Genomic DNA, 16,820 nt, shown 5'->3' with positions numbered 1-16,820 from the left:
CCAGTCTCATATTGCCACCATTGAGAAGACTATCTGGAAAACCAAATCTGGGCCCTTTGTTGCTAAGCATGTTGGGAATGTAGACGTCCCAGAAGGCTTTGAACTTAAATAATACCTTCTGTAAACCTTGAGCATCCCTTGTTGGTGGAAAGTTTTCTAGGTATATTGATGGATAATTTATGTTTTGCTAAGAAGGATTGCGGTTTAATTTATTGTAGTTGAGGTTGACAAAGTGGTTTTTGTGGGTTGTTTGGGGCGGTGGTTTTGATCGTTAGGATGTTTTGAGGTGGAGAAAGGTTTGAGAGAGTTTCAAAAGTCATTGGGAGAGTTTTCCACTTGTCCTACATCATGTTTGTGTTTTATAAATTTATTAGTGTATTAAAATTCATTTTCATATTATAAAATATTATTATTTAAATTTTAAATTCAAAATTTTACATTATTTTAAAAATATTTACATATTAAATTTTAACTTTATTTATTTTAATAATTATTTATAAAATATATCAAATTCACAATAATAATAATAATAATAATAAAATAGTAATAATAATAATATATTATTGTTATTTAAGAGAATAATAATTTTATAATATATATTCAATATTTATTTAATAATATGTCGATAAAATTTTATAATTAAATTTTTAATTTTTTTATTTTACTAATTTAATGATGGAATCAAATTTGAAAAACTTGAGCGTCAAAACACTCAATATTGTCTAATAAATTATGAAGGGAGAGGGAGATGAGAGACATAAACAAGCATACAATCCTAGGTCCTAAGCATTGTTAATTAGTGGCATAAATAAAACAAAAACTTGCATTTACCAAACTTTCTTCATCACCCATTCCCCCTCCAACTTCCGCCCTACAGTTTACACTGAAAAGCAAATTCAAACAAAAAAAAGAAAAAAATTCCAATTAGTGTGTATTAACCACCTTCAAATCCTTCAATTTTGCAAGATAGATACGCCATGTAGAGATCAAAGGCCCATAAAAAACTTATCTAGATTTGATTTATTATGGTGTTAGAACTCAAATACTTAAATAGAAACTCCACTCTATATATTGTGTCTTGAATTCACCATAAATCAAATCTAAACAAGAATTTTCCAATTAAGAGATAGCAAAATCATCACACATTCCCTTCTTCATATCCTCTTCACTAGCATATGAAGAGAAGAAATCTTCATCGCTATCTTTCTCTTTCAATTTATTAATTCTCTCAATAGCCTCCTTTAAATCCAACCTTTTCTCCACTTCCCCTTCACAGCAACTCATCCCAATTTTCAGTAGCTTCAGTATTTCACCTTCACTATTTTTTATTCCACTAATCTTCTTGTCAATCACTTGATTCTTCCGTTGTTCTTGGGGAATAGCATTTACCCAACTTGCCAAATCCTCCCCTTCAGTTTCTTTACCTTGTGGCAGAAAGTTTGGTGGTAACTTTCCTATTATAAGCTCAAGAATTAAAATCCCAAGACTCCATACATCAGTCTTCTTGGTAATCCTGCCTAATTGCAAGTATTCAGGTGACTTATATGCCACCATGAGTTCTTGGGCATTTTCTTGGTTGATAACGGGAATTAGTCCATAGTCTGTAAGGAGGGGCTCGTTAGATTGATTGAGAAGAATATTAGAGGATTTAAGGTGGCCATGAGCTGCTGTTATGCTGGGAAGCTCTTTACTTAAATATGAAAGGCCTTTAGCCACTCCTTTTACAATCTTTAATCTGGTTGGCCAATCCATGCTTGGTTGGCCGAGAGCTTGGTGGCCTGAAAGAGAGCATCAACATTATTAGAAAATATTTATAAATTAAAGAATCATATTTTTTATGGAAGCTCTTAAGGTTAAGGGCATGGCCCCTCTGTCCCTAAATAGCTTGTAATTGAGTTTAGACTAGTTTTTTTCTGTATACAAAATAAAAAATTGTGGATTTAAAGTAAAAATATATTAATATTATTAATTAATATGTGAGTCTCACTATATATAATGTGTCTTCAAGTTATAATAAAATAATACTAGATGAAAATTTTCTAGCAATATATATGTGTGTGTGTGTGTGGGTTCTGCGTGATTTTCTCTATCTGTGTATGGTGAATCAGATATGGGGAAGAAAAATTAGATACATGGGGAAGAAAAAATTAGGTACAACATACCATGAAGATGAACAGCTAAGCTTCCTTTCTCAATATAGTCAGTGACCAAGAGTTTCTCTTCCTTCCTATAATAGTACGCAACAAGTGGTAGTAAATTAGGGTGACTTAATCTCCCTATCCTCCTCATATGTTCATGAAATTCCTCTTTGCCAACATTATTCATTTGCTTAAACCTTTTAACCACCATAACTGGCCCAGTTGAAAGAGCAGCCTTATAAGATAGACCAAAACAACCACTGCCTAAAATCTCAGCTGAGGCTTTTAATAAGTCAGACAAATCAAATCTCTCTCCATCATCCCTTATGAAAGACAGCTTTGCCATATCAGCCTTCTTCCTCCCATTCGATGAGTGTTCTGATGGTGACCCCTGTGCACTACGGTCTGCTTCTTTTGATCTTGTTTTCTTTTTAAGGTCTGATGGAAGTGGTGGTGCCTCTATAGATTCTTCGGATGTTCGTTTCAGACTTTGAAGGAGGATTAAGGCAGCTACAACAATGGCTGCCAGTGCTACTGCCATAGCTATACCCACCACAATTATACATACCATGGAGGGCTTCTTAGAGGTAGATTCACTGTTGGAGTTTGAGTTTGAGGTATTAGAGGTGGTAGAGATGGAAGTGCTGGTGTTAGGTGTATTGCATTCATTTACTGGCTGTCCGCATAGACCTTTGTTCCCTGTTGAAACCAATCAAATAAAGCATCAGAAACTAAGTGATCTGCCAATGGATGCATCTATATGATACAATTGATCAATGTCTTGAGATAAAAATAACAATATTTGTTCTTAGAATAACTCACCAGAAAATGATTTGAAATCCATCTTGCTAAAGGTTGCAGGAATTGGCCCATCCAATTCATTGTTTGAAACATTGAATGATGCAAAATTAGTGGCTGAAAATTTTGGTAACTTCCCTGTAAATTTGTTCCCTTCAAGCCTCAACACTATAAGCTTTGGTAGAGCAGCAAGAGATGAAGGAATGGCACCGGTAAACTCATTTTCTGCCAACAATACTTTCTTCAGCTTAAACATACCTTCAAGGCACAAAATGGGTTAATTAGCACTTAATTTCAACTGGGATTTGGTAAGTACCTAATAATTTTAGGTAATCAAACATAAAATGCATACCTTCAAAAGCATCGTCAGGAATCGCTCCAGAAAAATGGTTTTTTGATAGGAAGATCGACCTCAATGACTTAAGTTTCTTTAACTCAGGAAATGGACCATCAAAACCATTATTCATGAAGCTAAGGGATCTCAAAACTGACAAACCTATTAAAGTTTGCACATCAATCTTGCCCGTTAATCCCATTCCTTCAAGCTGTAAACCTATAACAAAACCTTTATGACAAATAACACCGTTCCAATTGGATATGTCCCCTTTGCATGGATTGGTCATGTCGCTCCAATTGTCTAATGCCGAGGCATTAGATAGAGAACCCTTGAACTTTATAAGGATTTCTGAGTCTGTCAACCCTGAACAGACAACAAAATGCATTGATGATACAGTGAGAAAAAGAAGAAGAAACAAGGGTTTATCTATAAGGAAAGCCATGGTGGGTGGCGCGCGCACTTGTGGGGCGGCGTGCCCGCCCTTAACAGGCATTTAGGAGCGACAGTGGGAACAGGTGCTTTGGGGTTTGGAGAAGAAGCTTATCGGGAAGATGGTGAAATTTTGATGGCATAGAGAGAAGAAAGAGAGAAAGAGGAAGAGAGAATGTGCTACGTACTAAAAATAGGAGGATTTGGAAAAGGCGGTCAAAATGGAAACGGGGTGTGTAAAGAGATTGACAAAGTCTTTGGCATGAGAGATCAATGCTCTGCCGTTGAATTTGACAGAAATTAAGAGAGTCTTCACATTATTATTTTATTTTTTTTATTATTAACTTCATGTCAAATGAAAATGAAGCCATAATATTTCATTAAATGGTGGTGAGAAAATTCTGTATAAATTAATTTATATTAAAATATTAAAATTTTAAACATCTATCTTTTTTATTGAAATTATATATATATATATATATATATATATATATATATAGAAATAAAAAGGATTTTAATTTAATCAACTAACAATGAAAATAAATTTAGCTAATTTATCAGTGAGCTTTTTACCATAAAAACCATTATATATAAAGGCATTAGGCTATCTTGATTTCACTTAAACCTAATTTAATTCATTTTATCAATTGATAAGCCAAATTTAATTATCAAATACAAGGAATAATAATTCTAATTTATCTAATCTTATTTTCCAAGATAAATAGAAAAATATAAATTAACAATTATTATCTATTTCCCAGTAGAAATAATAAATCCTAATTAATTCACTAAGATTTGTGGTCATTCCCAATCCAAATTTTGCTCCTATGAAGTTAAATATTAATTCAATTTTATGATTTTTTCTTTCTGGTGTGAATCAAAGAAATAAATCAATCAAGCATTCAACAAATACTCCACACTATTAAGAAAAATATTGACCCCTTCATAAATCAGGCTTACGCAAACAGTTGGTTCAATGTCACACCTTACCCCTTTGTAAGACATAACATGATCCCGTAGTATACTTAATGAATTACCGAATTTCACCTACTGATAACCCATTAAATACACTACAAGGGATTTTATAATAATTTTATCTTTTTTGAAGGTGGTGAGCACTTTTAACAGGTATTAAAAACTTTTATTTTCATTTTAAAGACTAGTTAAAAATTTTGATAACTTTTATTTTTTCGTAAATTTTGTAAAAATTTTAGCAGAGTGCCGTCTGTAATTGAGAAAAACCAAAATTTTAAACATGTAAAAAGCACTTCCAATAAATCACTTCACAAATCTCAACCTCCAATGCAACTCAAATCCACATAATCAACCCAATCAACACAAATGCAATTCAAAATTCTCAATTCACAATATTTTCAAAACAATTAAATAAACTCCTCAACATTGCATTTAAAATAGTTAATTTACATTCACAAGTTAAATTTATAGACAGAAATTTCAAAAATAATATTGTTACAAGTTTACTATACAACTGCTCAATTTACATTAATACATATAACACTACGATATTTACATCAAAATAAACTATAAGGGTATAAATAATATCCGTACCAAAAAGTCAATGCGGTCTTTGTCAATTCAGCAGCTCACTCTGCTTTTTTTTTCTTTTCTTTATCTGCGACAGCAAAATAAGTTATCGCTGAGTATAATTTACTCAGTAGTGCACAATAAAATTTAAAAAGCTGAACATAAACCATTCATTGTCAAATCATAATTTAAATATTACAAAATCACATTTCACAATTTTCAAATCACATTTATAATACAATTTTGTTAAATAATTTAATAAACAGAGTGTTGCCAATCCATACACAACTTAAGTCATGACCTAAAATTTTCGATCAATGCCGTGTTGTACACCACGACAAAGCAATATACAACCTCACTAATCGAAATCAGTGAGGAAGGTGGTTAGCTAGCTAATGAGTACTCATCCGATCTCGACCTCAACTGGTAAGCTAGAGAGGGAGGAAAAATAATCGATCCCAATCCCATAAATGGAGGAGGAATAATATGGTACTGTCATGCTAAGTGTGAATCCGAAATCAACTTAAAGCAATTTATTCAAATATTGCATGCAAAATCTAATCAATTTCCAAAGTCACATTTTCATTCACAAAGTGGCAACACAAAAGTTCTTAAACTCATAATTAACACAAAAATTTCATAATGCATACTAAATCAAATTTTCAATGAGAAAATACTTAAATAAAGTTTATTGTGTATAAACCTGATTTGAGTCGCCTCTAGGCCTTGACTCAATGTTTCTTATCCTTTCCTGGATCTTTTTCAACTGAACACATAATTTACAGTGTTTCAGTATCACATCTCATAATTGATCCAATAAATAAATTACACCTACTTAATTCTAGCCTAAATTTGTTTAAAATAACGTCCTTTGAAGTTTGTATTTTGGGGTTACCATTCATGATACAATCAAGTCAAAATATTGACTTTCTCATGCTTAATAGGTATGTGAATTCCAATTACACCCACATACCACATTTTGCATTCCTAATTTGTTGGCCTTGGTTGTCATTTCAATTTCTAAGTCTCCTAAGAGAATTTGCCATTTTTCAGTTTTGATCTCCTGTTTTGCACTGTTCTATTAGTCTAGTTACTATGGGAATTGGCTAAGTGTCCTCCATCAAAGTTATTCCTTATTGTCTTCTCTTTAATTTCCTTTTTGAATCACTCCATTAGGAGTTTTGTAGCCCAGGATATGGTCATTTTTCTAAGGCTGGCTGGATTAGTTCAAACCCAGAATTCTGGGCACTTTCTTGGTTCTGGTAATTTTGGTGTGCTGACTGCAGCTCACTTTTTGGATGCGTTATGATCAAAATTTGGGTTTGTGTTCTTCAAAAAAGTTGTAGTGCTATGTCTCAAATTTCCATCGGTATAAAATTTAGGTCATTTGGACCTTCCTACAACAAGTTATGGCCAAATGAACAAACACTGTTTATTTGGTCAGTCTGGTACAGTGGCAGTGCACATTACCCGAATTTGACCTAGTTCACTATCTTAATGTTATTTTCTGGGTATAGTATCTACACAAAAATTGTGGCATTATGTGTCTACTTTCATATCTAATTGACCTCACACCAATTGGGATGGCAGAATTATAGTTTTGGTCCCTGAAAGATACCTAGGTCATACTGCTTAAAATTGATCCTTCTCCAATCTGAATTGCATTGCACTTCTAATCACTCCAACACATCTCAATTGGTCACAATTGACCATTTCTAGCCTCAATTAGGGTCAATTGCATCAATTAACCATTTCCTTTAATTTTTCTCCTAATTTCATGAACTCAAGAACCCTAATTTTTGCAAATGGCTCAATTAGTACAATTAAAGTGCACAATCATCTTCTATATACTTAATTCAACTTAATTACCCTTTTAAATTCATCAAACTCAAGCAACCCTAGTTCTTGACTAAAATGCCTAATTATTCAACCATGTTTGATTTACTTCAATCTTTCTTCAATTCTGGGTTAATTCAACCATAAGTACATGAATTTTAAAGAAAAGTTACATGATGAATGACTAACCTTTTCTTTGAAGTTCAACTTCTCAATTCCTTCACTTTCTTCCTTCCTTTTCTTCTTCAATCTTCTTTTCTAGTTGCCAAAGTAAGGTTTAATCACTAATAATGGGGAATTAATGGGAAAATTTGGGGGTTTAGAAAGCTTAAAATCAAGCTTTAATGGAGGACAAAAATAAAAAGAGAGAGAAATGGGAGAGGGAGTGGTCGGCTATGGAAGAAGACAATGAGGATTTTAATTTTTTTTCTTTTGTTTTTATGTATTTATCTACCCTTTTTTACTTAGTCAAATTTCAATTAATTAAATTTCATTTTTGACATCATGTATGATATCACTAAGATGATGTCATAATCCAATTTTCATTTCCTTTTCTTTTTCTTTTATTTTTCCATTCTTCTTTAATTTAATTCTACATATCAAAATTTTCAGTTCTCAGATTTTATTGGACAGTTAGGTCATGAGTCACCTATAGAGATGAATTGACCAATTTGCCCCTCGCCTGTCTAATCCGATTTGCAAATAATTTGATATTTCTTTCAGAACCCTGACCTAATTTTTGACCTACTTATCAACTCTTTTATGTTATTTTCTCTTTTCCACTCGCTTTGCCATAGTCCTTAGGACTACAGTGTCACAATTTCCCATTCAAAATTAGGATTACAGTTGACTTCGCAGTCACTTCCCAGTAAGGTCACCCATCGCTGTGACCCCCAGCTCATTTAACCTTTTATGCTTTGTTTTTCTTATTTATACTTCACTATCTGGTACTCACTATTTATTTTCATCAGGGCTTTTCTAGGTGTCTTAAACGTAGTTTTAATCTTCTTAATTTTCCGGAATGACACCAGTCATCAGAATAGTGCATTACACATAGCTATGCATATATGGGTGTTACATTCAATATCAAACTGAATTGAACCAATAAAACCAAAATAGAAAATTTTGTAAGTTGAACCAAATTGAATAAAGATAAACCCGAATCAAAACGAACTGATTTTTTAATTCAATTCACCGATTTTAAGTCACTCTCCAAACGAATCACAAAACAAAACATTATAATTTCAAAGAAATAGCCACATATCAATTCACAAAAGCAAACCTAGAAATTAGAATGATTATCCATTACACAAATCAAGCCTAAAGACCATTACAATCATAGAACCATTAAAAAAATCAAGCATAGAAATTAGAATGTATAACAATATTATGAAAGAAGCAAAGAAATCAAGCATGTAAGCCCAGATTTGAGACTCTTCGTGGTAGGATCGGTGGCACATGAACCCTACAAGTGAGGTTTTGAAAAAGAAAAAGAAGAATAAGAAGAAGAAGGGCAAGCAATAAGGAGGAGCAAATCTAGCAACTAGCATTGTCTTTTCTTTTTTTTTTCATCTTTAGAGATTTAATCTGAGAGGGAGTAAGGGAGACAAGGAAATGAGTTGTAGCGCTAGTTGTGAGATGAAGATGTAGCATGAGACAACTTTGTGAGAAATGCGTGAGGACTGAAAGGGAGATGACTGATTGGGATTGAAAAGGAGAGGATCAATGGTGACTGAAGTCTCAAATCTTGGCAGTTGAAGGTGAGTCATGAGAAATGGGATTAAGGATGGCAACTGGCCTGGTTTTTACAGGTACCTGATCTAACTGAACCCTAATAGGATGGGTTTGGGTAGTCTATAATAAGATATAGGATGAGTTTGAGTTTGAAAAATGATACCTATTATGGGTTATATGTTGAGTATCTATTACCTAAACCTTTTTATACAAATACTTAATTAAATATAAAAATATGTTTTAAAATAATATCTATAAATTTCTATATATTTTATATTAAATAAAATAAAATTTAAATATTTTATCTAATTATTAAAGTTTTAAAATAAAAATTATTAATAAAAAATTATTTTTTTTATGTATGTTATTAATTAAAAAATATAAAATTAAACGGGTTCGGGTATTTTTTGAGTAATAATAATTGAGTTTGGAATGAGTCCGGGTAGTTGATAATAAATTTTAATTGGGTTTAGGACTTGTTCAGATTTTGAAAATATTAATTAGGTTTAAGTTCGGGTAAGGTAATTTTTCATGGGTACTCTACCCGTTGTCATCCCTAAATGGGATTAAGGGAGACAGGTAGCTTGAGCAGACCAGTTAGAAATAAGAGGGCTTGACATAAAAGGGTTAAAAGCGATGTAGCACAAAAGGGTTGAAAAGTTCGATCAGTTTGGTTAATTCGATTGTTTCAATATCATTAACTGAACCAAATCGATTAACTGAAATGACCTAAAAACTAAAATGGAATCGAACTATTTATACCTAAAAATTAAACCGATTGAATTGAATTGATTTGATTCAGTTTAAATTGAAAAATGCATAGCCCTAGCATAGATAAAGAAAATCAATTCTAATAAATTAAATTAAATTAAAAATATGAGTTACATCAAGAATCCTAGTATATAAATTTAGTTTCTCATGGTTAAAGACCCAAAAACAAATTTAATTGGTTTAAAATTCTAAATCATCATCCTAGCTAACTCTAGTTCTTTAGGAGTTAGTGACTCCATGTAAACCCTTCAAGTCTTCAAAACTACCCTTTGTTTGATCTCCAAAATGTGGCTCTACTAGTGAAACATTGGCAAAGTATCCTACGCATGACAAAATATGAGCTTAAATATGCTCAACCTTTCATTCTGGAACCCAAGTCTCTCCCTAAGCAAAGCAAAAAAAATTAAATGAGATTTATAGCCAAAACACGCCCTAAGGTGCAAGACATAGTTAAAACATGTTCTTAAGGTCCCATAACTTACCCAGTGGAGGATTTAGATAAACCTTTTTTCAGGGATCAACATATAAAAAAAAAATCTAGGATCAAGATCTTTTTTTTTTTTATAATAAAATAGGATCAATTGACCTCTCTTTTGTAGAAATATACATCTATTATTAAAGAAGATTATTCAATAATTAAATTCATAAAGGGTTAATTTAGATAAATACATATATACATAAGAGTATTTTTTTTTTTTAAAAAAAAGGAGCCAATTGACCCTCATTTTTATTAGTACATTCGCCACTGGCTGGGGTGGTTCACACATTTTGAAACATGACTTAAGATGGTGAGGAAATTTCTGAAACACAACCCGCCTCTTTAGAACACACTTGATTAGCCAAGCACTCAGCTATTTAAGAAGGAGGGGTGATTGAGTTAAAACTTGATTCTAGAATTATTGTATCTACCTTAGTCTTCGTTGTAGTTGATTTGCCTTTGTCTCGGCTCTCACTAGTGACTACCCTCGACTTCCTAGGAAGGGAGGTTGTAGAAGGAGCTACTACACTAAGAAGAGATACAATCTCTAACCCTTGAGAAATATGAGAATTCTTGTGAATAAGTGCAAATTCAAAGCCTTCAAATGAAACCTCTTCTAGTAAACTAAAACCTTTTTAAGCAAGAAGCAGGATTAAAAGTGCATCTAAGCCCTGAAGCCCTCTTCTATGAAATGCCTAATTAAGAAGGAGGAAGAATGTGGCAAGATGAAGTGGTGTCAATCGAAGGGGAAATGAGGGTAGGAATCATCATGGGGCTCAAGTTGATCCCCAATGGTTCCCAAGTCACCCAAGTAATATGTTTATCTACATGTGAGAGCTCAAATGACTTTCTTATCTCTTCCTTATTCATGGAAAACTCTTTCAGATAAAAGTCCAAGCTAACCTCCTTTGACACTAAAAATTGGGCAATAAGGTCAAACATGAGCCTACTAATCAATACAATAAGTTAACTAGTGGAATTCATATACCTGTAGATTGGATACGACCACCGGATCAAAGTTGTAAACACTTATCTACATCATAATTGGTCTTAAGAGAGGTAAGATGAAAGAAACATAATTTTTCTATTATATCTAGTTAGGGAACCTCATTACAATAGGGATGCAACTCACCCCAAGTTAATTCGAAACCCTAAATGAGCAAACTAAGAATCCTTTAAAGCTCAACGACTACAAATTGCTCTACACAACCTTGGATGGAATTTTTATAATAAGTGAAGAGGGGCAAGTTAGCTTGATCAATGAAACTGTAAAAAATAGGAATCATTCTAATCAAAGTAGAAGGAGTAACCATAGAAATTATGCTTTCAACCCTGCCATAGATAGGCATTGAATCAGAAGGAATGAACAGAAGAATTCTAGACAATTATAACTAATAGGTGAGATCAGAAGTTCCAAAGACCAATGATAATTTGGAAATAAAAAAGGCAAGTTAATCATCAAATGGTAAAGTGACATTTAAAGGAACAAGAAATATCGCCTAAAATTTGATTTTAAATTACTATGAAAATTGCATGAACTTAATAAATACAGTGCATTATATCGACGTTTGCCCCAATATGACAGTAATAAATAACTACCGCTAAGGTCAAGGGACATCTGATACAACATAATATAGCTTCCCCTTACGATGGAAACATGTTTCTTTTTGGATAAATATATGATCAAAATACAAGGGCCCATAATTTTGAGGTCACTAGACCCATAACACGATTGAAGAAATGACCCATAGCTTAAATGGGATCATCTTAGGCTTAAAAAGATAACTCCATGGACTTAACCACCTAAGGTCGACCCTATAACTTATAGACTTGTTCAACCTCATAAAAATCTTTGAAAAACCATTAATTACAATTAATGACCTAGGGTCTACTCTACAACTTTGGAGTCAAGCAAATCCCTTGAGCTAGATAAACTAATTAGGCTAACCACTTGCTTTAAATGTGTCCCATACTGCTAACAGCCTCACCTTAAATGCTCTAAACCTAAACCTGTCTCACACATTTAACACAAACTCCATTTTTAGGCAGACATGGGAGTTTGGCAAACCTAAGAGACATGTCGTATAATAGGCCTACAATTGATCAAAGGAAGGGTGCTTGGAACCAAAAAAATTGGTGTAATAGAAGAACGGTAAACCAGGGTAGCCACATAAAATTTTCGCATTGGAGATCCATTTGTATAAATTCTCTAAAAGTCTAAGGTAGGTGATCCATCCCATACTAGTTCATTTACTTCTAGCATTTATTCCCATTTCCAACCCTTAACTTAATCATCGAAGTGCTAACGACCAGTAGACCTTCTTAGTCCTCTAACCTTGTTTGTTTTGCAGATTCAACCAAGTGAGATACTCGAGGTCGTAGAAGGTTGTGGGGGGTTGTAAAGACATGCTTATTGTATTCCATACCTAATACATATCAAACCCAATATTTTCCTATACATGGCATCCATCCAATTCCACCCCATGTTTTGAAGACTATCAATGTTTCAAGCTATCAATTTATATTTCCTTTTCTTGTAATTAGGTGATTTCCATTTTCCAACAAAATCATATATGTTTTCAAGTAATCATTTACATTTCCAAGTGCAATAATTTATTTTTCAAAACAATTAATTTACATTTCCTATAAAGTCACAAGTACTGGTAGATTTGAAAAAATATATATATAGGGACAACATATAAAAAATTATGCATATTAAAAATAAAGTTTTTAAAATGATTTCAAGTATTAAGTCTTCAACATATATAAATATATATGGGTCAATCTGTCACTAATTACAAGTGCAATTAATTTACTTTTTATCGCACCAAATAATTTGCACTTTTCTAATAAATAGAGACTGTAAAGAAATTTTATGAAACATTTATCAGTGGAGTCAATAAGCTATAGAGAAATTTATTTTCCACTACAATCATTTTGATTAGAAGTTAAAATAGAGCATTTACATCAGATCACATCAAGATCTTAGTGTTCTAGCTATTCTTTCACAAATAAGAAAAGAACATTCAACTTTTTAACTTGCTTAGTACACTGAAAACCATTTAATGTATAAATAATATTAAATAATTATTTAAAGTTAATTACATGCTTTCAGATAAAATAATTTAAATGTAAAATTCAAATATAAATGGATATTGCAAATAGTATCACCAATAGTTTTGAATTGTATTAATATTAATGTAAGCATTAACATCAAGGTAATCACTTTAACTAAAAATAAATAAAAATGATGGAGCATAAATAGCATCACTTTATTATGTTTTTTTATAAATATAATTTGATTCAAACTTATTCGCAAACTACAAATTAATTTGAATCTATTCAAAATTATTTTTGTATAAAAATTCGATGAATAAGTTGAATCAACTTCAAATGACTCAGCTAGTTTCATTGTAAAACAAAATTAGAATGAAAATACCTAAACTTAATATTATTTCACTTGTCTATCACCTCTAAGGTAATGCAATTTACATAAAAAATTTGTTAGAAGAGAAATCTATATCTATATCTATATAAATATTATAAATTTGAGCTTTGAAATAGGTTAACAAATTTTTGCCAAGTGTTTATCCTATTTTATTACCAAGTGGCATTTAATATGGAGAAAACAAGTTCACCTATTTGTATTCTAAGCCTATTTTTCCTTGCTTGCTTAATATTTTTCACATTACTATGACTTCTCCTTTTGATCTTTCTTCCCATTCAAATTACATATTATGTCATAATAATAAAATGCATCTTTATTGCTAGATATGGTTTGTTTCTTCCCTATAAAATGTGTGATTAGTTGTTCTAAAAACAATACATTTTGTTAGGGAAGGAATAAAGCCATGTGATTAGTTGTCAAGATGGACAATGCAGTAGCTCTACCATTTCATTAGCTCAAATTCCTAAAGGATAATCCAAAGCTTATAGCTTTGAGGAAAATTTTGAGAGAGAGTTTATGTGAGCTTTAGGAAAGTTTCCTAAAAAGGGGAGTGACAAAAATAATAAGAAAATTATTGGGGGTGTTTTGGGAAACACTTTGAGTGCCACTATTTTTGGGTTAATCTCATTTATAAAAGTTTCTTTGTACTTACTATTTGTAATAGTGGAAGATTTATTCGGTTTGGGCAGGTGGGCTAGCCCAAAATTCAGAGGGGACAATGTTAAATTTTTGTGTGTCATTTTTATTAATTATTGCAGCAATATTTAATTTCTGCTGGAAAATGTATCAAAGTTTTGACCCAACAAGTGGTATCAAAGTTTTGATCCCAACAACTGGTATCAAAGCAGAAGGTTCGTGCTTGGAGTACTACAAAGATAGAGGTAAAGACAACCTACATGATTAATTTGAATGACATAAATTACTACATCAGTAGAAACAAAATGATGGATTTGTTATTTGTGATGAAATTGCATTTGTCAGTGTTTAGTACAACTAAACTTGATGACAAGACAAATGAGGAATGGGCATTTGAGCATGAACAAATATGCGGCTTTATCCGAAAGTTTGTTAAAGATAATGTCTATAACCACATTTTCAATAAGACTCATTCCTGGGCATTGTGGAACAAACTTGAGGAGCTGTACACTTCAAAAACTAGCAACAATAAATTATTTTAGTTGACAAAATTGATGTAAGTAAAATACAAGGAAGGTTCCTGCGTAGTAGATCACTTGAATGAAACACAAGGGATCGTGGATTAGTTGTCAGGAATAGGCATAAAGTTGGAGTGGAGAACGATAACACAATTGAATTATGGCACAAATGAGAAAGGGATGACACGGTAGTGAAAAAAAAACATGTTATCTAGAGTAAACCAAGTGCACTTAAAGAAGTGTGTTGATTGCCTAATAGGAAAATAGAACAAAGTTGCCTTCAAGAGTTCCCCTCCTTTCAGAATGAAGAACGTGTTGGATCTAGTACACTCAAACTTGTACAGGCCAATGCAAAGTCACTTGGTGGTGCTTAATACTTCATGACTTTCATTGATGATCATACTAGGAAGACGTGGGCTTACACTCTAAAGTCAGAAGATCAAGTGCTAGATGTCTTCAAATAATTTCTAGCCTCAGTTGAGAGACAAACTGGGAAAAAGTTTGAGTGCATCTAGATAGACAATGGTGGTGAGTACATTAGTTCATTTGATGACTATTGAAAAAGTCATGGTATTCGACATCAGACAATGCCTCCAAAGTTGCCTCACTTAAATTGCTTGGCTGAGAGGAGGAATAAGACTTTAATGGAGAAAGTGAGGTGCTTACTCTCATATGCAAAGTTTAGGACATTTTAAGGTGAAGCATTGTTTACAGCTATACATGTATTGAACTTTCACTATGTATTCCTGTACAATATGAAGCTCCAAAAAAGGTATGGTCAGGAAAAAATGTTTTCTATGATCATTTATGGGTCTTTGGATGTAAGGCATTCGTGTATATTCCTAAGGATGAGATATCCAAACTTGATGTCAATATACGAAAGTGTGTATTAACTAACTATGGCTAAGATCAATTTGGTTATAGATTTTATGACCCTATCCAGAAAAAAGCTTATAAGGAGTCGTGATACTGTGTTTATCAAAGATCAAACCATTGAGGATGTTGGTAAGGTTCAGAAGGCCATTTGAGAATCAGATGATGACTCTACAAACTTAGAGTTTATCCCTCCAATAACATTACTAAGAGAGGCTAGAGAAAACATTCAAGATAATCTAGTTAATGCTGATGGTGCTTCCATTAATGGTGAACTAGGTGTTCACATTCAACCACCAGCACCTGTGGTTTTTCTAGTTCCACTGAAGAGATCTGGTAGGGCTAGACAGCGTTCTACCAGATACTCAGGTGATGAGTATGTGTTACTAACTGATAGGGGAGAACTTAAAAGCTTTAAAGAAGTTATGGATGATGAACACAATCCAAAATGGCTTGAAGCCATGTAAGATGAGATGAAATCCTTGCATGAGAATAATACATTTAAGCTGGTGAAGTTGCCAAAAGGTAAGAAAGCTTTGAAAAATAGATGGGGCGTTTAGGAACAAACATGAAGAACATAGTTTCCATCATTGATTCAAAGCCAGGCTAGTTATTAAAGGATTTAACTAAAGAAAGGATATTGATTTTGCTGAGATTTTTTCATCGGTGTTGAAAATGACCTCCATTCGTATAGTGTTGGGGTTAACAGCTAGTCTCAACTTAGTGGTTGAGCAAATGGATGTAATATATATATATATATATATATATATATATATATATATATATATATATATATATATATATATATATATATGGAGTAGCCAAAGGATTTCAAAGAGAAAGGAAAAGAGGACTATGTTTGCAAGTTGTGAAGAAGTCTATATGGCTTGAAACAGGCACCAAGAAAGTGGTACAAGAAGTTTGAATCTATTATGGGGGAGTAAGGCTGCAGAAAGACTATTTTAGATCATTCTGTTTTTGTTCTAAAATTCTTTTACTCTATGATGATTTTATTATTAGCTAGAATGATTCTAGAATCAACAGCTTGAAGAAGAAGCTAAGTAAGTCTTTTGCCAGAAAAGACTTAGAGCTAGCAAGAGAGATCCTTGGCATGAAGATAATTAGGGACAGAAATGCTAAGAAGATATGATTGTCACAAGAGAAATACATTGAGAATGTACTTCAAAAGTTCAAGATGGATAAAGCTAAAATAGTTACTTATTCTCTTGCTAATCACTTTATTCTGAGTTTGAGACAAAACCCTTCTACAGATGTGGAA

At 32.5% G+C, this 16,820-nt stretch overlaps 1 protein-coding gene across 1 annotated transcript; it reads right to left on the bottom strand.

Annotated features, from left to right (window-relative positions):
* Positions 1-703: 703 nt before the first annotated feature.
* On the bottom strand, positions 704-3,865 carry LOC110648452 (pollen receptor-like kinase 2). The gene is made up of 4 exons (XM_021802687.2): positions 3,289-3,865; positions 2,961-3,194; positions 2,163-2,837; positions 704-1,778 (listed from the first exon to the last, which is right to left on the bottom strand). Exons 1-4 carry the CDS (start codon positions 3,764-3,766, stop codon positions 1,120-1,122), a joined length of 2,046 nt encoding a protein of 681 aa, XP_021658379.2. The 5' UTR covers positions 3,767-3,865; the 3' UTR covers positions 704-1,119.
* Positions 3,866-16,820: the final 12,955 nt, after the last annotated feature.

The sequence above is a fragment of the Hevea brasiliensis genome, chromosome 16 (assembly GCF_030052815.1).
Source record: "Hevea brasiliensis isolate MT/VB/25A 57/8 chromosome 16, ASM3005281v1, whole genome shotgun sequence".
Classification (NCBI taxonomy): Eukaryota; Viridiplantae; Streptophyta; class Magnoliopsida; order Malpighiales; family Euphorbiaceae; genus Hevea; species Hevea brasiliensis.
The sequence above is the reverse complement of the archived record's forward strand: the minus strand, read 5'-3'. Positions and strand labels throughout refer to the sequence as shown.